The sequence below is a fragment of the Cannabis sativa genome, chromosome 1 (genome assembly GCF_029168945.1).
Source record: "Cannabis sativa cultivar Pink pepper isolate KNU-18-1 chromosome 1, ASM2916894v1, whole genome shotgun sequence".
Lineage (NCBI taxonomy): Eukaryota > Viridiplantae > Streptophyta > Magnoliopsida > Rosales > Cannabaceae > Cannabis > Cannabis sativa.
Genome location: NC_083601.1, coordinates 45,910,341 through 45,933,913, shown reverse-complemented (window position 1 = coordinate 45,933,913; position 23,573 = coordinate 45,910,341). Strand labels below are relative to the sequence as shown.

At 32.4% G+C, this 23,573-nt stretch overlaps 3 protein-coding genes across 4 annotated transcripts; 1 reads left to right on the top strand and 2 right to left on the bottom strand.

Annotated features, from left to right (window-relative positions):
* The first annotated feature begins 12,117 nt into the window (after positions 1 to 12,117).
* On the top strand, positions 12,118 to 13,667 carry LOC115704626 (F-box/kelch-repeat protein At1g80440). Its single transcript, XM_030631828.2, has one exon. The coding sequence runs from the start codon at positions 12,267 to 12,269 to the stop codon at positions 13,335 to 13,337; it is 1,071 nt and encodes a 356-aa protein (XP_030487688.1). The 5' UTR covers positions 12,118 to 12,266; the 3' UTR covers positions 13,338 to 13,667.
* A 1,277-nt stretch (positions 13,668 to 14,944) lies between these two features.
* On the bottom strand, positions 14,945 to 18,569 carry LOC115705250 (probable disease resistance protein At5g63020). Its single transcript, XM_030632531.2, has 2 exons — positions 18,014 to 18,569; positions 14,945 to 17,931 (listed from the first exon to the last, which is right to left on the bottom strand). Exon 2 carries the CDS (start codon positions 17,777 to 17,779, stop codon positions 15,059 to 15,061), a length of 2,721 nt encoding a protein of 906 aa, XP_030488391.2. The 5' UTR covers positions 17,780 to 17,931; positions 18,014 to 18,569; the 3' UTR covers positions 14,945 to 15,058.
* A 132-nt stretch (positions 18,570 to 18,701) lies between these two features.
* Positions 18,702 to 22,639, bottom strand: LOC115705265 (uncharacterized). 2 transcript variants are annotated; one of them, XM_030632548.2, is made up of 7 exons: positions 22,113 to 22,639; positions 21,935 to 22,000; positions 20,572 to 21,621; positions 19,764 to 20,306; positions 19,436 to 19,674; positions 19,269 to 19,325; positions 18,702 to 19,161 (listed from the first exon to the last, which is right to left on the bottom strand). In XM_030632548.2, the coding sequence occupies exons 3-7, from the start codon at positions 21,533 to 21,535 to the stop codon at positions 18,916 to 18,918; spliced, it is 2,049 nt and encodes a 682-aa protein (XP_030488408.2). In that variant the 5' UTR covers positions 21,536 to 21,621; positions 21,935 to 22,000; positions 22,113 to 22,639; the 3' UTR covers positions 18,702 to 18,915. The 2 variants fall into 2 exon arrangements, with proteins under 2 accessions (XP_030488408.2, XP_060973737.1); XM_061117754.1 differs by lacking the exon at positions 21,935 to 22,000 and having other exon boundaries at positions 22,113 to 22,566.
* Positions 22,640 to 23,573: the final 934 nt, after the last annotated feature.

The window sequence follows — 23,573 nt, the reverse complement described above, 5'->3', positions numbered from 1 at the left end:
TTCAAAGTTTCAAACAATGTAATTAATATTCCACATAATGAAACAGCTGATACTTTAATTCAGTATAAATAAACATATAACTAAATTTGACTAAATGTTTATTAATGAAAGCTATATGCCCTGAACTTTGAGAGCATGATAAAATAAATAAATAAATAAATGATTAGTTTCAGTTATTTTGATCAATTTAAATACCAAAAACAGATTTAGTGATACGTGTCTCTCTAAATAAAGAATAGAATAGATAGACACAAACGTCGTCGTCTCGTCTCTTGAAGACATTAATTTAGTTGGCTATTGATTTTGAAAAATATAAATAATTTATATATCATAAGCATTATTAATTAGTTTTGTAGAAAAAATGAAGTTGAATTATTGAAATTCGAAATAATCGTAGCTGTCGTTCTTTTAATAATTAATATCTTTTGAACCAAAATCGCATTGACAGATTTCAACACTTTCTTTGTCTCCAAAATTATTAGCCTTTTTCTTTTAAAGATAAACAAATAAATAAAATAAAATTATTCATGCTAATTATGATTTCTTATTAAAATTTTTTAAATAATTTTTACACCTAAAATTACATGTTGAAATATATATTTTTTTAATTTTTTATAATAATATTTATTATATGTAATTTTTTTTAAAAAAAATCAATAATTTACACAAACACTATAGCACTCCATTACAAATTAATATTATTCAAAAACATCTTTTCTTTCTCTTGAATAAATAAATAATAATAATTAAAAAATGTTAAATTTATTGGCTTAACATTTAAAGACACGTGTCATTGTTTGTACACGTCATAAGACTAATTCTTATCACCATGATAAATTGTTTTTAATTTTGATAAAATGGAACTTTCAAACCGGTATTTTAGGTATTAATTCTATGAGAATATAATTGAGAAGATTGTAGAGCTTTCAGGTCCTTCGATCGTTCAGGATCAAAAGTGTAATAGTTTGACTAAGTGTGTTATTAATTAGTATAAGTCATTTTTTCAAAAGAAAAATGTTTAGTTGAATCACTATTAATTAAGTTTAGAAGGTAATTAACAAATCCTTCCTTTTCAAAACACTACCAAATCTCCTGAACGGAAAATATTGATAGTTGGTAATTACTATGGTCCGCAAACTAAAAGAAATTAAAAAATTCCTTACAAAAATAAGAAGTTTGAAAATGTTTTATTAGGAATGATAATTTTTTATATTCCGGTATGAGATTTTTATATTTTATTTATAGAAATATTATTTACTCTAAGAAAAAAATTAGAAAATTCTATAATGCAATATATTTTTAGTATCTAAAATAATTTTTTAGTTAAATTTTTTCTCATAATCATGTAAATTATAGTTATTTAAGACATCATGCAAAATTTTAAAAAATTCGAAAAAATTTAACTCGCAGAAAATATTATTTACATGCGCAATTTTATTTTAAACGCGTATAAAATAACTATTTAAACATTATTTTTTTATATGGTAAATTATTCTAAATTTTTTCAAATTTTTAGGATATCTTAAATAACCATAATATATATGAAAAAAAAAAATTAAACTAAAATTTTTTTCAAAACAAATAAAAGGTACATCAATACATTAGAAGTGTAGTGTAGAACCACCCAATAAAATTAATCTTTAGATTATATATATGATCATGAGACAATTAAAATTTATTTGTGACTAAAACATAATATTTGAATGCAAGTGTTAGGCTAAAATTAGTCTAAGTTTCGGGTCGTATTTTCGGTTAGTTTTCACTCTTTGTTTCTAGTTTTAGGACTATTTTACGCTTGATTCTTTTGTTTCAGGTCCTCGGGTGTTTAAAGAAAGTATTTACAAGAATTGAGGACAAGTGGTGAAAGAATTGAGAAGAAAAATAAAAAAAAAATATGTTGCTGCCAAATCCCGTCGCGACGGGCAATATCCCAGTCGCGACGGGAACTGGCAGAAAGATTTTCAAGAATTCGCTGCTTAACCCCGTCGCGACGGGGGCTTTGCTAGTCGCGACGGGGACCCAGTGACGGGATTTTTGGGCAGTTTCGTAATTTCGCAAATTTTAAGGATGAGACTTGGTTTAAATAGATAGAGTTCGTGAAAATTAGGGATTATTCAGAATTGGAACCCTAGAAACAAAGGAGGAGGCTAGAAGAGCGGCTTGTGGCGACCCGAATCAATTGCTTCAACTAGTTCTTTCTCTTCTCTTTAATTTTTCTATGTTCTTTTCTATTTCAATATTAATTATGGATTTGATTATGGATGTTTTGAACTAAACTCCTATTTAGGGAGAATGATGAATGTTGTTTAAGCTTTTCCTAGTTAATGATTAATTGCCATTCCTCCATCTTGATTGTGAATACTATTCATATTTGTGTTTAATTTCCATGTGCAAGATTGATCACCTTTTACATGTTTTATGATCTCAATTCGAAATCTGAAAAGTGAGAATTGAGAATGCTAAAATTGGATAGTCTAGGTTTTGATGTGAAACGAAAGTATTTACATAGCCTTTGTGACATTTAGATTATTGCTTAATGCTGATTTCATGTTAGTTTAATTAAGAGATTAATTAGAGAGCATGAGATTTAGAACCTAGAAGATCTGAAAAGAGCTAGGTTAATTCATAATCTGTTATTCACTTCAAGAGAAGGATAACATTTAGACATTAACATTGGTAACTTAACAACAGGATTCGTCTCCCTATTTTCTTATCTTGATTAATCTTCCTTTGTTATTTTTAATTTTTTGAATTGTCTTATTTAATTCATAAAAGTATTCTTTTACCAGATAGAATCAATAGTATAATTTAGTAGTAATTAGTCCAATTCCCTGTGGTTCGACCTCACCCGTGTGAGTTTACTACTTGATTGCGTATACTTGCGTAGTGTTTAATAATTTTCGCAACAAGTTTTTGGCGCCGTTGCCGGGAAATTGTTTAAAGATTAATATTACATAAAATTATACTAACTTCTACTTTGGTTAATTCTTTTGCTTATTTCTAATTTGTTTCTTTTAGATTAAATTTTGTAATATTATTAAAAATTAAATTTTTTTTCTAATTTGGTTTTTCTTTTTAGTTTTAGTATTAATTTTGTTGTTTCAATTTTTTTTTTTTTTTATCTTTTTAGTACTAATTTAGTTTTATTTTTTAATTTTACTAATGTTTTACTTATGAGTTTGAACTGCAAGATAAATCCAGATGCTATATCTTGATGATTTTGTCCAACAACACAATGAACCATTCTATTCTGCTTGGAGGAGATTTAAAGAGCTTGGAGAGAGATGTTATCCCACTTTCTCAAGTGGATGTTTTACATGGCTCTTGTATAATGGACTTAACGATGAAACAAGAAGCTGGGTTGATTATGGAGCAGAGGCAACGGGAGCGCCTTTATTAATGAGAGGCTATGACGTAATAAATTTGTTGAATGATATGGCAGATTTTGATTACGATTGGCATTGGAATCCATCACTTCAGGGTTGGAGTCACCAATACCCACCTTATTGCCCAAATTCATCCCAACAAACAGAAAAAGAGGAGCAACTACTATCACTTCTACAATCACTTCCAGGAGAGATTAATCGCTTAACTGACATGGTGAGATCTTTATGTGATAATTCAATGACTCATGATTCAGAATGTAATAACTCCAATGATGAAAGTTATGAGAGTTGTTGGTACAATGAAGAAGGGTCATTATTTGAATACAAGGAAGATAATGAGCCTACAGTTGAAGATCAAGATCCTTGTGAAAAGGAAATCATTGAATATGAAATCATAAGTGAGGGTATGGATAGCCAAGTGAAGAGTGAGCAACAAGAAGAAGGGTTGTTAGATGAAAGTGTTGAAACTGTGACATTGGAGGATGAGGAAGAACATGACATCATTGATTCAACTGCATCAATGATATTGACAAACAAACCACCAATGGATCCATATATTTCATCAACACCATATTATATCCTCTACGAGCTTCGAAAGGCTTCTCCCCAAGCTCATCATCGAAAGTCTTGTGTTATTGGTGTGGTTTTTGGTTCAAACTCATTACATGCCAAGCTTGAGGGCATTTTTAAAAACAACTTTCAAGTTGTCCAACATGATGCTTATTACGGGCGTCAACCGCTTGTTGATGTGGCGCTCAGGTAAGTTTCCTTTCCTTTTTCTTTAATGTCACATTGGGGACAATGTCATATTTAGTTTGGGGGGAGAGACTTAAAATTTTTAAATTCTGCATTTTAATTATCTGTTTTAGTTTTTTTGTTTTAGTTAAGGAATGACAATAAGCTAGAAGATAATTGTGTGCTGCTGATTAGTGTGATGTGCTCTAAAATTGCAAAATAACTGTGTGCTTAATTCTGTTAACTCTTTGGATTAGTTTGGATGCTCGTATAACATGTGTAAGAATGCAATTTGATGATCTGTGAAATATGTTATAATTGTTTTACTATGGTTTGTGGTAAGCTTGACTGAATAGCTTAGAACTTGCATGTCTTATTCTTTTGAGGCGAAATCCTTGACAACATTCAATAGGAATATGATTTAGGCATTTGTTGGATAGTTTGAGCCTTTCAAGCCTACCATGAAATGATTATCCTTAGTTAACCCTCTTGAGCCTAAACTTGTTTTATTCTTCACCTGTCGAATCGAAATATGTATCCACACTGTTAATTTTGTTCTCACTATTTTATCAATGATATCATAAGCTATATAATTAGTCTGGGGGAGCAAAATGCATGGTGTGAGAGAAGATAGAAAAAACTGGTAAGATTGAGAAAAAAAATTTAGATATTTAGTAAGATCAATATCATTGAAAAATAATGAAAAAAAAAAAAAGAAAAAAGAAGAAAATAATGAAAGAAAAAAAAATTATTCAAGAAAAAAAATAATAAAATTCAGTGATGTTGGGAAAAGAAAAAAAAAAATCCTCAATCTTGGTTAGTTGTGGGAACACTTTGGGAAATTTGAAATTAGAAGAAGCTTATGGGTTATTTTTGTGCTTATGATATCTTTAGCCAAACTTGTTTTTCATTTTTCAAATATCTAAGCCATACTTTCTAAACCTCAAAAAGCCCTATTGATTCCGAAAGGATGTTGTCAACATTAGTGGAGAGAGGTAAGCATGCAAGCATATGAGTTATCGGGTAGTGGAATGGTTGGAAAGAGTAAAACCATTATAACATTGTTTCGATTGTGAAGTCATCTTGTGTTTGTGCAGCATGTGAAAAACTGAGCATCTAAATTAATTGTTAGAGTTGGTGGAATTGAAATTCTAGTTTGAGCAATGGAAGAGAACAACACATGAGCAGTAGTATTGTGATTATCTTATAGCGCAGTTAGTAGATTAGTAGTTAGTAGCATTTATCTTACTCGAGGGCGAGTAAGAATCTAGTTTGGGGGAATTTGTTAGGCTAAAATTAGTCTAAGTTTCGGGTCGTATTTTCGGTTAGTTTTCACTCTTTGTTTCTAGTTTTAGGACTATTTTACGCTTGATTCTTTTGTTTCAGGTCCTCGGGTGTTTAAAGAAAGTATTTACAAGAATTGAGGACAAGTGGTGAAAGAATTGAGAAGAAAAATAAAAAAAAAATATGTTGCTGCCAAATCCCGTCGCGACGGGCAATATCCCAGTCGCGACGGGAACTGGCAGAAAGATTTTCAAGAATTCGCTGCTTAACCCCGTCGCGACGGGGGCTTTGCTAGTCGCGACGGGGACCCAGTGACGGGATTTTTGGGCAGTTTCATAATTTCGCGAATTTTAAGGATGAGACTTGGTTTAAATAGATAGAGTTCGTGAAAATTAGGGATTATTCAGAATTGGAACCCTAGAAACAAAGGAGGAGGCTAGAAGAGCGGCTTGTGGCGACCCGAATCAATTGCTTCAACTAGTTCTTTCTCTTCTCTTTAATTTTTCTATGTTCTTTTCTATTTCAATATTAATTATGGATTTGATTATGGATGTTTTGAACTAAACTCCTATTTAGGGAGAATGATGAATGTTGTTTAAGCTTTTCCTAGTTAATGATTAATTGCCATTCCTCCATCTTGATTGTGAATACTATTCATATTTGTGTTTAATTTCCATGTGCAAGATTGATCACCTTTTACATGTTTTATGATCTCAATTCGAAATCTGAAAAGTGAGAATTGAGAATGCTAAAATTGGATAGTCTAGGTTTTGATGTGAAACGAAAGTATTTACATAGCCTTTGTGATATTTAGATTATTGCTTAATGCTGATTTCATGTTAGTTTAATTAAGAGATTAATTAGAGAGCATGAGATTTAGAACCTAGAAGATCTGAAAAGAGCTAGGTTAATTCATAATCTGTCATTCACTTCAAGAGAAGGATAACATTTAGACATTAACATTGGTAACTTAACAACAGGATTCGTCTCCCTATTTTCTTATCTTGATTAATCTTCCTTTGTTATTTTTAATTTTTTGAATTGTCTTATTTAATTCATAAAAGTATTCTTTTACCAGATAGAATCAATAGTATAATTTAGTAGTAATTAGTCCAATTCCCTGTGGTTCGACCTCACCTGTGTGAGTTTACTACTTGATTGCGTATACTTGCGTAGTGTTTAATAATTTTCGCAACAGCAAGTTATTATTAGTTTAGTTTTGTGACTAAAAAACACATTTTATCGCAATAAATTTAATTTTTATAACTAATATATTTAGCCACTAATTATTTAATAATAATATAAGAATGATAATTTATAATTAGTTATAATTTTTTTTTTTAATTTTTATAGAACTATTCTACATTAAATGTTAGGAAGAAATATAGGTATGTATATAGATAGCAAACAAAACATTTTTTTTTCATTCACATGTTATATATGATTAGATATATGACCAATTTGATCTAGAAACTCTTGCAAAATTATTTGGTTAGGTGTTGAACTAATTTTCCCTACATAAATTGTTTGTAACGTCCCCGCTTCAAGTCTTCATTGGGCCCTTACTCCCATGGAATGAATGGCTCTTATACACGAGTACGTCACTCTGGCTATTTCATGGATTGATGACTGACCCTACAGACCAACACAAGTGTTTCCAGCATGCTTTGTCCTCACTCACACGCTTCCTGGGAAAACTTCCCAAGAGGTCACCCATCCTTGAAATTACTCCAGGCCAAGCACGCTTAACTGTGGAGTTCTTTCGAGATGGGCTACCGAAAAACAAGATGCACCTTGTTGATATAGGTAGTACCAATCAATCTATTTAAGCCCTCTTCAACTGTGTAGTCCCATACCTACACAGTCTCAGAATCATCCCACTTGACCTTCCCCAGGCGGTGTGGGATTGCACAGCTTACCCGGTGTTTTCCCTTACGGATCACAGGACTACTGACTGTCACAATCACCCTCCCCCTTACGGGGTCCGACGTCCTCGTCGACCATACTTCCGGCTGGGTCAAGGCTCTGATACCATTTGTAACGTCCCCGCTTCAAGCCTCCATTGGGCCCTTACACCCACGGAATGAATGGCTCTTATACACGAGTACGTCACTCTAGCTGCTTCATGGATTGATGACTGACCCTACAGACCAACACAAGTGTTTCCAACATGCTTTGTCCTCACTCACACGTTTCCTGGGAAAACTTCCCAGGAGGTCACCCATCCTTGAAATTGCTCCAGGCCAAGCACGCTTAACTGTGGAGTTCTTTCGAGATGGGCTACCGAAAAACAAGATGCACCTTGTTGATATAGGTAGTACCAATCAATCCATTTAAGCCCTCTTCAACTGTGTAGTCCTATACCTACACAGTCTCAGAATCATCCCACTTGACCTTCCCCAGACAGTGTGGGATTGCACAGCTTACCCGTGTTTCCCCTTACGGATCACGGGACTACTAACTGTCACATTGTTCAATCAAATTTCTCAATTTTATTTAATAAATTCCTACAGTTTGGTTGGGTTCCATGATCCCGTTTCGAATATATAGTTAGAACACTACTAGCTAGGAAAAAAACAAAGCAAACATAATAATAGTGATAATAATAATAACATTTCCTTTTGACAACAATTAATATAATAACATGACTGTTTTGTATAGTCTTTTGAAAATTACAAGAAGTAAATTGTTTTGAGTAGATAGGAAATAAAGCAAGGATATATATAATAATAAAACTAAGTTTTTTTCGACAACAACTAATATAATAACATGATTGTGTTTTATAGTCTTTTTGAAAATTACAAGTAAATTGTTTTGAGTAATTTGATATATTGGATTAGTTAATTATAGCAAGGGACATTTACTCTCTTATTTTTTCCATTTATAATCTTTTTCCCATACGGAATTTTTACAAAAATATTGTCTTTATGTAAAATAACCGTACAAAATAGAACAATTAAAACAACAGTGAAATAACTAAAAACAATCGTGGAAGAACCGTAAAAACTTAACACAGTACACAAATAAAACTTACACAGTATTTTCAAAAAAAATTCCACCCCACAGTAAAAATATAAAAAAATTAAAAATTTTAATATATAATGTAAAAACTTCCTATTATTATTTAACAAAATAAAAAATCTTATTAATAATTTTTATAAATTAAAATTCAAAATAATATTTAACCTTTTAATTTATACATTTGTGTCCCTCTTACACATAATGAATTGAAACATATATATGAAAAGTATTCTTGTCCCTTTACACATCAAATAATTCTCTCTAGCCATATATATATATATTAGTCACAAATTTATTGGACTATATATGAATAATTATTTATTTTCCACATATAAAAACAAATAAATCAATCAATGGTTGTGGAATTATGTACATAAAAAATAAAACTCTAAAATCTTTGCTTACTTCATGGCCGTAAACTCGACATTCGCAATTAGTATATAAGATAAGAATTTAGAATAAAGAATTGCGATGCTTTACTCTAATTGGTTTATTTAATTTGTTTTTTTAATTAATATATAATACATTAATAATCACTTGCCTCATTCTTATCGAAGTCCTTAATTAATTCCCCAATTTATTATAATTGATATTTTTAATTTATTGTATCCCTTGTTTTTCTCACATATATTTCACATCTCAAATCCATGTGCTTTTGGGTGTCACCATATATTATATAAATATAATATATTTAATTTATAATTTATAAATGTTTCTTTTCATCAAAGAATCATGCATGTTAACATGCATCTTAACCCTCTTCAACTTGTCCCTTTTGTCAATAAATATATATTTATAGATATATTAATCTTATTATTATATATGTGCATAGTGCATAGATATATAATATAATAATATTAGCCAGACAAACAAAAGCTAAGCAAAAAATAAACGATATTAAAAATTAATTAACTTATGCGTGAGCCATTACTTGTAATTATTGTAATATAACTTTAAAATGTCAAACAATATTATATTCTATCTTCTTATATCTTATTATTTTCCCTTATCAAATTATTGATTTCCAAATCTTATTATAAAAAATGACATTAAATTCGGATTAAATCCGAACTCCATAATAATCATCCTTAAGTTTACACGTAAAGCTAAATTTTTGTTATTTAATATCTATATATAATGACACTTTTAATGAATTGATTTTATTAAACTCGCTGTAATTAAGAAATTAACACCTCAGGTTACTCTACAGCTGATTAGATTGGATCCTGATTTTTCTTACAATTCAATCCAATCATATATTGTAACATGGCCAATTGGACCATTTTGTGACAGTGTAACTTCCATATAAAAAAATGACACCACAACACAAGTTGTGGGTCACTTTCATTTTACTTCAATATGGATAAAAATATAAAATTTATTGTGTATATATGTATTGTCACTATCTGTACTATTTAAATAATAGTCAATAAAGTTGGGCTGTGTGGGAGGGAAGAAATTTAAATTGAGTTAATAAATAATATTCACTATATAATGTGATCATATCATATCATATATATATATACATATCCAAACTTTAGCTTAAACGATTTGGACGAACATATATATCATCAATTATAATGGAGAGAGAGAAAGAGACGGACTCATCAAAGCCACTTATATAGTATTTATACCATCCATATATACACAATACCCATAACTTGCTTTAAAAATAAATTGAAATTTCATCATAAAAATCTAACAAATGCTTCTAGAATGTTGGGACCAATTTGATGACTCATCACATCTATTTCTAGACCTTAGCAACTAATTTAAATATATATTTATAAATAAGATGTCTTTTTCTAATTATTTTATATTTAGTGAAACTCCATCAACTCAAGCCAAAAGTCGGTGTGATTGGTACATAAATATATCCCTATAGATATATATGCTTTTAATATGGTTTATGGTTTAATTAATTGCTTCTAGCCAATTGTTAAACTCTTTTCTTCTTTCTTCTTAGTGGTTTCTTTTCTTGTTCCCTGGTCATTTGAAACCCAACTTAAATTAAGGACTAAGATGATTAAGAAGAGAAAGAAAAATGGATTATATATAATAATTATATTAATTATAAGAAGATACCAAAGAAGTGTTATAATAATAATAATAATAAACAACATCATACATGAATGAACAATTTGTGAATATGTTTTAATTGATCAATATATATTTCAAAAAGGGGTGTCCAAATTTAGAATACTTTGTATGTGTATGGGCACATGACCCACACTATACTATACATACTATTCATGATTCACATATAGTTTGGCTTTGCCATATATAATAATATTCTTTCTAAAAAGAATAAAAATTCCTCTCTCGAGCCACGCCGGTGGTCCCACACACAAGGTTTAAACAGCTAATTCATTTTTTTGTTGATAAATATATATATGTTTTTTTTTTCTTTACTTTTACTTTTTAGGCCTTTTGGTACAATAATTGTTTTTGGTACTAGGGTTTACATAAATTTTTATAAATCACTCAAATTAAATAATTTCTCCAAACCAAATTAAATAATTTGACAAAAAATACAAATTAAAAAACTTGATGAAAATATAATAAAGATTGGGCAAGATAAAAATAATATCAACTTGTACAATTAACCTGAACTAATCTGACCAATCCAATTAAGATGATATTTTTATTATATATATTTATATATCATATAATTTATATGATTATTTAAAAAATATAAAATTAAAATTAATATATTTTATTATTGTGCTTGATTTAAATTTTAAATTCAGTCTATATATTTACTTTATCATCATAATTAATTAAAATATAACAATTGTAAAAATAAAAAGAGATTGTGGTATACGCGAACAAACTGACTAATTTTATTGAGCGAGTTACTATTTTTTTTTCTTAATTAGACCGGTTGCGCTTAGATTTTTGTAACTCAATTTTTATATTAAGTTGAATAAATGTACCATAATCTGACAAAATCGACCGACGTACCAACCTAAATCCAATAATATAATTGTTTTTAAAAGCTTCTTGTTATTTTGTAGATCGAATAGAGGTCTATTTCTACATAGTTACAATCTTGTATTTTGTAAATTAATTAAATTTCAATATGTATATTTTTTAATAATTATATAAAAAAAATTAAAATATGTGTGTTCTATTCTACATTATTAATGCATAATGATTTAGAAGATTTATATTATATTAGTAGTCTTATAATTGAATTTTAATAATTGAGTAAATATATTATTTAATGTGATTAAATTTATATAAAAAGAATACATATTTAATTATAATTTTTTTTAATAATTAATATATACTTAGTGATAAAAATAGATCTTACATATTTTAATTTAACAAATAATTTAAAAAATTATTAATTAATTAGAGCTAAAAAAGAAGGAAAACTTTAAAAGCAGTTACGTCAATAAAGCCAAGAAAAATAAAAAACAACACGCCGTTTCAAACAGGTTTAGTTAAATAATAAATTAATTAAATAATGATTAAATCTGAATAGGGTAATATTGTGTGCAATACTAAAGCTTCTAGAAGGTTGAATTGAATGAAGTTGGATCTTATCATAACAAGCACTACTAGCAAGTAGTAATGTAATACTACACCACTCTCTCTCCATCTCTACTTTTTACATTTTTGTTTCGTAATGGGGTCCCCTCCCTAATCCCTATATATGTTTCCCACCACAACCCAATCTCTTCTCATATATCAAAAATTGCTTCTAGAATATCATACCCTCTTCTCTTTCCCTCTCTCTTTTTCTTTTCCAGGTTTTCTGGCCAAACTTAGCCCTATTTAGTATTTATACACACCTTTCACTCTTTTCAATTTCATTCAAATCCTTAATCAATCATGGAAATCATTCCTGGGCTTCCAGATGATATAGCCCGTGAGTGTTTGATTAGAGCCAAACATCAAGATTTTCCCACAATAGCTTCCACATGCCGAGCTTGGATGGCCCAGATTCAACACCCGGAGTTTTTCCAAACAAGGAAGGCCGTCGGATTAAGCCAGAATCTAATCGTTATGGCTCAAGCTCGGGTCCAACCCGGACGCGAATCGGGTTCTGCATCTAAGTATTTGGCTACTCCCACTTATAGGCTTACGGTTTTTGAACCGGAGACGGGTCTTTGGTCGGAGTTGAAACCTGGGTTCGGGTTAACCGAAGGTCTTCCTCTGTTTTGCCAGCTGGTTCGGGTCGGATCGGATGTTGTTATAATGGGCGGGTGGGATCCGAGGACTTGGACTGCTTCTACCGCTGTGTATATTTACGATTTTGTCCAGGCTCAGTGGCGACGTGGCACTGACATGCCAGGTGTACCGAGATCGTTCTTTGGTTGCGTGGCTTCTGAATCCATGGTCTTCGTTGCGGGTGGACACGATGATCAGAAAAATGCGTTGAAATCAGCGATGGCGTATGACGTGGCGAAAGATGAGTGGTTTTTGATGCCTGACATGGCAAGAGAGCGTGACGAGTGCAAAGGAGTGTTCCACCGTGGCAAAGTCCACGTCATCGGAGGGTACCGAACCGAGATGCAAGGGCAATTTGAGAGCAGTGCTGAAGTTTTTGATGTTTCCACGTGGAAGTGGGACCCAGTCTGCGAAGACTTCTTGGAAGCCAGCTCATGCCCCAGGACATGTGTCTCGGGTGGTAACAACGGACTCTTGTACATGTGTCGTACTGGTGAGGTGGCGGCGTTAGAGAACGACACGTGGAAAGTGATTGGCAGTTTGCCTAATGAGATGCGAGAAATCGCTTATGTGGTTACCTGGCAAGATAAGCTACTGGTGATTGGCTCCCCGAGTTTCGGTGAGCCCCACATTGCTTACGTGTTTGACACGAAGAATTACACGTGGACAAAAACAGCTGTGCCCGAAGAATACTCGACTCATGTTCAATCAGGGTGTTGTTTAGAGCTTTAAAGAATAAAAAAAGAAAAAAGAAAATGGTTTTTAGAATGTAACATGTTTTTAGTTGTTGACATTTGAAGTTTGTGAGTTTTTTTTTTCTTTTTCTTTTTTTTATGTGTACATACGAAGAATTTTGTTTTGAACTGAATAATAGTTGTTCAATTTTAGCTTTCAAAAAAGCATTTAATTCAACTATAAATTAATACTTCTCGATCTTGAGTACATAACACATTTATTTGTTTCTAATTTGGTAACTATTACTAATGACTTTTGGTGGTAGTGAATAAATACAAGTAATAAGAATTAATACAAGTAATTCAAAAAGTCAAAAAAGAAAAGAAAGGCGTTCAGTGATAGTCGTTGGATGATTATGGGGGGAATCAATACTATGGGCCGTCCATTTTGGGCCCATTGTCGTTTTCTCGTGGCATGTTTCATGTTGGAGCTGAAATCCCTCATCAATGTATGTAAGAAAAAACAAAATATGGGCTCTTTTTTCCTCGCGTGTAAGGAAAAAAAGACAGACCAAGTCACCACAATAATTAATTCATGTGAATTATCATTTTATTGCTATTGGCCAAAAGTGCTTAACTTCTAAAAATATTGTGTTGAAGATTAGTTTGTATTATTTTTTAAAAATTATTATATTAAATTTATTAAAAGTTGTTAAAAGATATTATTGATACTTAGTATCATCCTCAGTGTTATATTACTATTAGTGTAATTAAATATTGACACGTAGTACTAAATACTACTAGTACCTAATAATAATGCTCAACTATATAGGACTCGATACTTAATTAAACCAATAATAATATTAAATAAGAGAGTGGTAGATTCGGTGATACTTTTAGTATTTCTTTAAATAAAAAACAATATAGAAAAAAGACAAGGCCAATGGTATTCATTCCTCAATCCTTAAGGCATCATCATCCCATTTCCATAGATTCAAACTATTGACATGAAAAACACAGAAATAGAATTAAATGTTTTATAGAGAGATAAAAAGGAAAAGAAAAAGATAAAGGCAATAAATGATGATATGAATTTAGGAGATGAGGACAGCACTTACTTTACCACTCAAGCTAAGATTGTTGTAATTTCTTGTGACATTGTGGGTCACCACAAACCCACAATTTGCAACTTTTTCAAATTGGTAAGAACACCACCTCAGCTCAGCTGGCTTAACACTTTTCTCTTTTATCCATAACTTTTGTTCTTTACCTTTTTCTCAAGCTAAACAAATCATAATTATGATTAAGTTAACAACACCATATATCACGGATTAACTTAAGCATCTTTACTAGTTGTTTTCAATAACTTTTGTTCATTTTTTATTAAGAAAAAAAAAATTCTATTTATAATAGTTATGTAACAGTTTGGAATAATTTTTTTATTAATAGAAAAATAATCTCTGTAATTACGGTTATACCCCTCTATATTTTATAAATTTATTATTTTTTTTTTCCCAAAAGTTTAATAAACATTGAAAAGGTGTAGTATATTCAAGTAATTAGAATTTGTGGATTGTCTTTAAAATCATGTGAATACTCAAGAGTGTTTATGTGATGGGGCAAGAGAAATATGGCTGGAAAGAGCTGGATTTGTAGGGACAAAAGTGAAAAAGGAAAAGAAAAAATAAAACAAAATGAAGTTAATCAATTCAATACATTTTCAAATTATCTTACATGAGTTCTAACTTGGGAACTCTATAAATTTCAAGAATATGAATTTTAGGGAGATAAGGATGGTAGTGTATAAATATCTGAAGGAAGTGAGAGTTTTGGAAGGCATTCATATTCAGTGCCAGTGGCAATACCATCCAATGACACAAATTTTGAACTTAAGAAGCTCTCAACATAATTGTCATCCCAAACCAGCTTTTCCCACCATTCCCTTTGTCCTTTAATTCTAATCAAACTTTCCTTTGCACTGTTGGAATCAAAAGGGAGCTTCATTAGACTTGAGCAATTCAACACTTCAATCTCCTTCAAAACAGGAAATGCCAAGGCTTGCTGTGGACTTATGATGCTCTCCAGCTCCGGAAGGTCTTGCAAATGTAGCATTGTGAGACATGAGAATGCATTTTCATCACCAAAATCTTCATTCAATAGTTGTTTAATTGATGAACAGTCTTTCACTTTAAGAAACTCAAGGCATGGAGCATAAACCAGCCAATTCATATCAGGCATTTCACACCGAACAATCACCAAAACTCGAAGGCTGTGCAGTCTTTCAACTGATAAAGAACCTTGAATCCTTTGCTTTTCGGGATAAATTCTGAGAGTATCAGCATTCCATATCTCAAGAACCTCCAAATACTTGAGTCTTCTTAGAACTGAAGTTGATAAGTTGAGTGAAGTAAAAGACCACATAATTGTAAGATTTCTTGTACACCTTTGTAGCTTAGTACTGCTCAATAGTTTTTGGACAGAAAGTGTTTCAAATATGGTGATGCATATGTCATCCATGTGTTCCAAGCTCTCTAACTCCTCCAACAAGACTATTTCATCATACATTGGACAGTAATGCATTTGATCTGGGCTTTGTAATTTACTAAACACTTGCAAATGTGAAAGACTTGATATAACATCCCTTGGAATATCAATCAGATTATAAGTATCATTTAGTAAGAAGCACCTCAATCTCTTGAGATTCTTAATCCCAACAGGCAAAGTTCTCAATGTAGTTCTAGACAAATTAAGATACTGCAGATTTATTAAGCTAGAAATTCCTTCAGGTAACAAATCTAAGCTATGATTACCTGACAGATCAAGTACTCTCAAGGCATGAATGGCTTCATATAATTCACATGGAAATGTTATTATGGAGGTACTAGTTATAAGCAATGTTATAAGGTTGGGAGAAACCTTAACTCCAGAAAGATCTTTAATTTCAGGACCCCATAATGATATTCTTTCTGCATCTTTCCATTTCGCAAATTTGTCCGGCCTTACACTTTCTTTCACCAGAAACTTGTTCTTCGTCTGGCCTCGATCACAAGCTAACCACAAGGCCATTTCGCGGATTACATCATGCATCTTCACAGATTGTTCTGATTCACCCTCTTCCAACAAACATGCTAACTTCAAAGTTTCGATGGCTTCTTCAGCTTGTCTACGTTCATCATGTATGTCATCAAACTCATCAAAAAAACCCTCCCCAACCCACATATCAATAAGCCTGTTCTTCACAACACTAGAGCCCTTTGGAAACAAGGAACAGTACAGAAAACAAGACCGAAGAGTTGTACTAGGCAGGCTGTCATAGCTAAACTCGAGAAGAAGATAAACATAATCAACAACCCCTGTGAAGTTTGATAAGGAGTTCCTTAACAACTCAATCCCGCGTTTCCAATCCTCTAGTTTTTTCCTGCTAGCCATGGAACGCCCTATGGTAATCAAAGCAAGTGGCAAGCCTTGGCACGCTTTAGCAAAATCCTTGGCAAGATGTGGTATATCTGGATGAGAATTCAGAGCTTCTGTTCCCACTTTCTCCAAAAACAAATCCAAGGCTTTCTCTTGTGTCAAACACTCAACTCTAATGCACCTATCAGCCTCCATATGGCCACACACTTCCTTGGAACGAGTAGTAAATATTACTTTAGACCCATTATCATCATTTGGAATAGGAATACCATATTTTAAAAGATCAAACCTTTTCCAAACATCATCAAGCAAAATTACAAATTTTTTACCTCTTAAAATCTGGTGTATCTCAATGGATCTGTCTCCTGCTGCATTGGCATTCCATATCTCATCCGGAATCTGTAATTTATAACGAAAAACTTCCTGAATTCTTGTTATACTTGCTTCTTTGGATACCAAAACCCAAATGATTACATCAAAATCATTTCTTGAACCAAACAACTCATTGTTGATCCTTTTCAAAAGGGTAGTCTTTCCAACGCCGCCCATGCCATACAACCCAATAATTCCCACACTTTTGTCCTCGATGCTACTCCAAACCTCACCCAATGTCAAGTCCAACCCCACTGTTCTCTCTATAGGCATCTCATCCACCATAAGGCACGGCAACTTGTCAGAAACAGCATCAAATTGTCCACTTTCCAGTAGCCTTCTCACAGTATCTAGTCTTCTAGCTACAGACTTTCCAAGCTTGTGGCTAAAACAGGAAGAACCACCAAGACATTTGTGGTTTCGGGTTCGGAGTTGTTCTCGAGCTTTTAACAGAATTAGGTTCACATCTTCTTCCAAAGTTTCCACCTTTTCCAACCACCCTTTTACTTGATTTGTACACTGCAAACTTTGTCTCTCAGCAAATTCAACTCTTTTTTTAACATCTTGGCTTAGGTTCCTGAGATCGTTCATGGCATCACTTAAGGACTCAGTATTGTCTTCAAGTTCATGAAAATAATCCATACTCTTGGTCGAGCAATCCCACAAACGAATACCAATGTCCAATAATGGACCCCCGCAGCTCACGCAATCCATGATGAGATTACAAAATAATAATAATCCTGGTTGATTCACTTTGCTTTTACCATAAACAAAAAACAAACCTTTTTTCTTTCTCTTTTAGCTCTAACGAAAGGTTGTTAAGCTTTCAATCAATCTCATGTCAGCTACCTCAGGAGTCAGGAGCTCTGCAATTTAAACAAAATTAGGTTAAAAAGAAGTTAATATCATTGAATTTGGTTGGGTTTACTTATCCATGCAATCAATTACCACAGAAACTTGAAGCTTCCATTGGACAGACAATTCGATTGGAGTCAATATTTGTTTGGTGCTATCTACCACCGAAGCTCAAACACAATAAATTAATAATAAAACATAGCTTTACTTACTAAAGACAAAAACAAAATACCAATCAAACAACATGAATTAGCTGTGTGTGTGTATTTCTACACAATTTTCATTCTCTGATTTCACTTGTTTATTTTTAATTTTTAATTTTTAACTTTTTATAGTTAGCATGCGTCGGCTGAGATTATGAGTAAAGATCCAAAGTTGTAATTTTATCAAATCTCAGTTCTCACCACCGACAGCTTTTTCATTCTCTAATTATTATCAATGATTTATTTGTAAATAAAAAAATACCAGTCAAATCAAAGACAATAACCTAATATGAAAAAAGAAAAAAAAAGCTAAGACGTCAAATAAATTGAACAGTAGTAAGTAGTAAACATTGGAATTTGGAGTTAATCCACACTTTTTCTATGTCTTCAGTTAGTCTTCGCCATGTGAAAAAATTACTAGCACATATAACTTCATCATCTCCAATCCAACCTAATATTAACTCTAATTCATTTTTGGTACCCAATTCCTTAATTTGTAATCTCAAAACGTATCCGGTCAAATTTGTAATGCAATACAATATTTAAGCATTTTTGAAGAAAGATAAAAAACTTCTCTGTACTCTAAGAACTTTCAAGCTACCCCAAATGAGTGAATTGTTTGAACAAAATTCAACTAAAAAGGGGATTTCATTTCCTAAAGAAAGAAAAGCAAATTAAACATAGGGTTATCAATAATCGGATCAATAATCGGTTTCAATATTCACAGTACCGGCGGCGGCCCCCTAAAACTTTAGAAGCAATCAAAGAATGAGAATGACACAATGACAAGCCTTATTTGGTTTTCATGCACTTGGTTACAACGTCTACAAATTTCTTGTACATGTGCTGCTTTAAGTACATCCTCTCCACTTTTTCTCTACCTTTCATCCCCATTTGCTTCCTTGTTATTGGGTTCTTAAGCAAGAACCGAAGGTTCTCGGCAAGGACTGGCGCACCAGACCTTCCTGTAGGATGAAGAAGACCTGTTACATTGTTCTCAACAATCTCTTTTGTCCCTCCAGCATCTGTTCCAAGCACCTGTTTTGTTTAATACAGAGAAAGTAAGAGCTTGTATTGTCAATGTCAAATCCATCAGTGTTTAGGAGAACTTGTTTAATTAGCGGAATAAAATTAAAATGTCATACCGGAAGACCAAATGCCATGGCTTCAACTGTCACCCTCCCAAATGTTTCTCCTACTCCCTGAAAAGTGAAACCCTTTCAAAATTAACATATGCCGTTTTCATACAAGAATTAGAGTGAACAGATAAATAGTGTGATCACACTTTGTAAACTTTAAAAAGTTAGCTTACCTGGGAATTAATGACATAGACATCTGCAGCAGAATAAAGTGCAGCAACTCGTGTAGTTGCTGGAGTCCATAAAACTGATTTTGAAAAGTTTGAATGCTCAGATAAGAATCCTAGAAGCTCTTTGACGTAGGGTACCTTATTGCTCTTAGATCCAACTGAGCCTACAAGAATTTTAACAGACTGCTCTTGCATTCCTTTATTATCCAACTTCTTATTAACACCATCGGAGCCCAAAGACCCTACATCATAAACAAAAAGTAATTAGACTGAATTATTTTCTTTGAGATTCAGTTAATAATTATATGTTGCAAGGAATTTGATAATTCACCAGTGGCATTTGAATTTCTGAATAAAGCTCTCAAACGACCCTTTTTCGCCAAACGAGGCTGGTTTCGGCCTTTATTCACAGGAATTTTAATCTTAGGATCATCTTGCTTTTTCTGTGTCGCCAAATGTGCTGATTCAAGAAGCAATAGCTGACCCTTTCCAGGGTTTATACTACTCAGAGATATCACAAGCATATCGTTATCTTTCAAGCCAATCTCCTTTCTAACTGATTCTCTTAACAATTGCTTCTTCTCCATCATCTTCTCGGTACTGAAAGATGGAGAATTAAGGGTAGAAGCAATGCCAGCAACAAAAGCCAGCTCATCATTAATAGACAATGGAACAACAATGGGACGAGACCTCAGCTTAATATTTTCTTCTTCAGACCAGTTTAGCCATTGCTTTGACTGTGATTCTGATAGAAAAGCTACCATCTTCACTCTGTTAAGAACAACTTTTGCCCTGTCAAAATATTCTCGGCGGTTTTCCATTATCCACCAAGCAATTTGGCTTGCACCGGCTGGAAAACGATCAATATATTTATCTGAAACAAAGTTGGCTTGTTAATATGATGAATTCAATAACATTTCAAACCTCAAAAGGAAGCTTAGAAGCTTCTCCTTCAGCTGAAAGAATGTAGAATTTCAGAATGAAAGACAGTAATGTACATTATAGATGCATGACTTTTACTTTTAGAATACAAATTTCAAGAGAGAGTAAACAATGCATTTTGAGCGGCCAACTATGTAACTATAGTAATATCAAGACATTCAATAACTTAAATTAACTGCTTTTCGATTGCTTCTCACCGATCCAGGATGCACAGACTGCTGATCCAGCAATAACAAGATCAGACTTCATTGCAGTTTTGAAACTGAGCTCGCCTTTGTCGTCGAGCATCTTGATTTTCCTCCTAGAAAGCTCTGTCATCAATCCTCCCCTTTTGCTAAGAGCTACAGCAGAAACAGTTGCTCCACAACTCAAAAGCTCTGTTGCCAATTCCATCATTGAAAGAGGAGCACCAGTCATTGAAAGTTCATGGAATATTAGCACAAATCTCCGAGACCAAACAAGTCGTGCAAAGTCCCCTCTCCTATTACAAGTTCCAGTACGTTTCTCAGGACTCCATTCCAAAATTCTGTCTTCTAATGAACCAAATGGACCAACTAACATTCCATAAGAGCTATTTGTCTTGGGAATATCAGGTTCCTGTTCCTCTATATCTAGGCTTTTAACTTCAGTGTTGGCCTTCTGCTTACCACGCATTTTACCACTTCTTTTACCTTTCTTCCTCTTCGAATTTATCTTTCGATGTGATGAAACTTCATTCTCTTTCATGGCCAAAACTACATCCATCCTCTTATCATCTGTAGCCTGATTTTCAACAGTCTCATTCTTAACTGCCACAGAAATATCAGTGGCACTCAATTCTCGTCGTTGATTTTGCTCAGTTTCTGAGTTCCCATTGTTTGGTTTTTTACCAAATCCCAAAAAGTTATGCTTATCTTCATTGTCATGAGCCCACCTGGATTGAACAAAAAATCCAAGATACGCCCAGAGAGTAATCAACAACAACCAAAACAATAACCGATTGCTACGGAACCACTGTACCCCACTCACACTACCCCTCCCTTCTCTTCGAGGAGTGCGGCCCGAATGTGTTTTTCGAAAGGATGGAGAACTTCTAGGAGTTGATCTACCAGACAATGAAGACTTAAAACTACCCCCTATCCTCAATGACTTAAGCTCACCTAAATTGTTTCCTTCTTCCATCTTTGCACAACTATATTACATTGCCTTGTTGAGTTTCATCTACTTTCCATGTTAATTCTCTAACAGCTCCCCCAAAGTTTCCAGTCCTGCACGAAACAAGAAGCTTCATATTTTTGATTTTGTAGCATCAACATTGAAACTTTGTTTGAAATTTTAACTTAAATCTAAAATTAATTTAAATCAGCATTCAGCATTTGAGATTTTACTCAGATTTAAATCGGCATTCAGCATTTGGCAAACAAATTTTTTCTTGCATTAACAAAATTTAAGTAACGAAGCAAATACCACATTCAAATTCAATCAACAGAATTGAGCTAAATAATCAACATAACTACCAGTTCGGAAAACACTCATGGAACAGAATAAATTAGCTATAAACTACAAGTATCAAGAACTTACAACTAGTACAAATCGTTTTCCGGCATTTTTCCAGTAACCAAACAGATAAGAAAGTCAATGCAAGAACTGATCAAAACAGAACAAAAAACAAAGGTCATCCATCCTCCGCGGTTAACATAAATAATCACTCTAACTAAACAAGTAAGAGATTCAAAGAATTCGATGGAGAAAAACTCACAGTTCCAATCCAAAAGAGCGACACCAGCTCAGCGAATCTAAGAAAGATGTTTAGGAAGAAGGAGAGAGTGAGATCTGAAGCGAGAGAGGGTGGTTTTGGGGAAAGTTTGTTTCTTCTGTACAATTAAGAAGCTTTTTTGTTCATGAAAGAACGAAATTGAATAGAGAGTGAGTTTTGTGTTGCTGTTGCTGATTTCAATGGGAAATGATATATTCGCACGTGCCAAGAGTCAACTCGTGCAGACAGAGTTTTATTACACCAAAGCAAATGAAAGATGAGATAGGGTAGTGGTAGTGGTCTCCTACGGCGCTGACTACCGAAGAACACGCTGTTCTCGCCAATGACCAATGATTCCTTTTCTTGCGGTCAACGACAGTCACGACACGTGGAGAGTGTTGTTGTTTAATGAAGACTTCATCACCTTATTAATATTTGCATTAAAGATTACTGTACCGTCGGTGGTTCTCGGCACTTGATCCCTGCCATTGGATTTTTAATCACCTTTTACAATTTATTAATGAGAAATGCTATCTAAGGGATTATGTCATTGCTATAAATATAAAATCTCTTATAATTTAATATAATAATTTTTAAAAAGTATTGTTATTAATTGCTTCTTAAGCACCAATTTCATATTTACTAAAAAGAAATGTAAAAATTGCTTTTTGACCACTCCAGACTTCTCTCCTTTATGGAGAAGAAAATTAATGGTTTGCCTCGAAAATTACTATGCAATTTAAATTGAGTATAATTTAAAGTAATTGTAAAAATTAAGCATAATTACACTATATAATTATAAAATATTTCTATTTTTAGCTGATTAATATCATTAAACTGTGTAATTACTAACATCGTCTACAACCATACTCTTTAAATACTCTTTAATTAATATAAAAAGTAACTCCCTATAATAAACAATCTATAGGGAACTCTCTCCTACTTTTTTCTAAATATTTTTAATAATATTTTAATAAAAAAGCACTCCTACATTTTTATTATTTTATTAATTTATATTTAATAAATTCACATTACATACAAACTATTAAAATAAGAGTAACATGAAGAAAAATTATACCTCACTATCTTAACAATTTAGCTATTTAAATAAAATTTGTCTAAAAAATAAAAAATGTCATTGGAAATGCTCTAATTTATCAAACATAAAAATAACAATTTATATCCAATTACCCATATCCAAACACACATATTTTAAAATAGGGTAAAATTACTACTTAAGTAATTACAATACCTAAGAATTACACGGCTGATCCCAAATGCACCCTAAAACCACTTTAGCCTAAACTTCTGAAAATCAATATTGCTCAGTTTGTATAAATTGTCTGTACATATAGATTTTTCTATAATTTGTAACCTGCTTTTACAATTAAAGGGGTCATTGTTACAGTTACAACTTCCAAAAATAAACAAAAGATCCAATTTAAAACAGCAACTAGTATGACC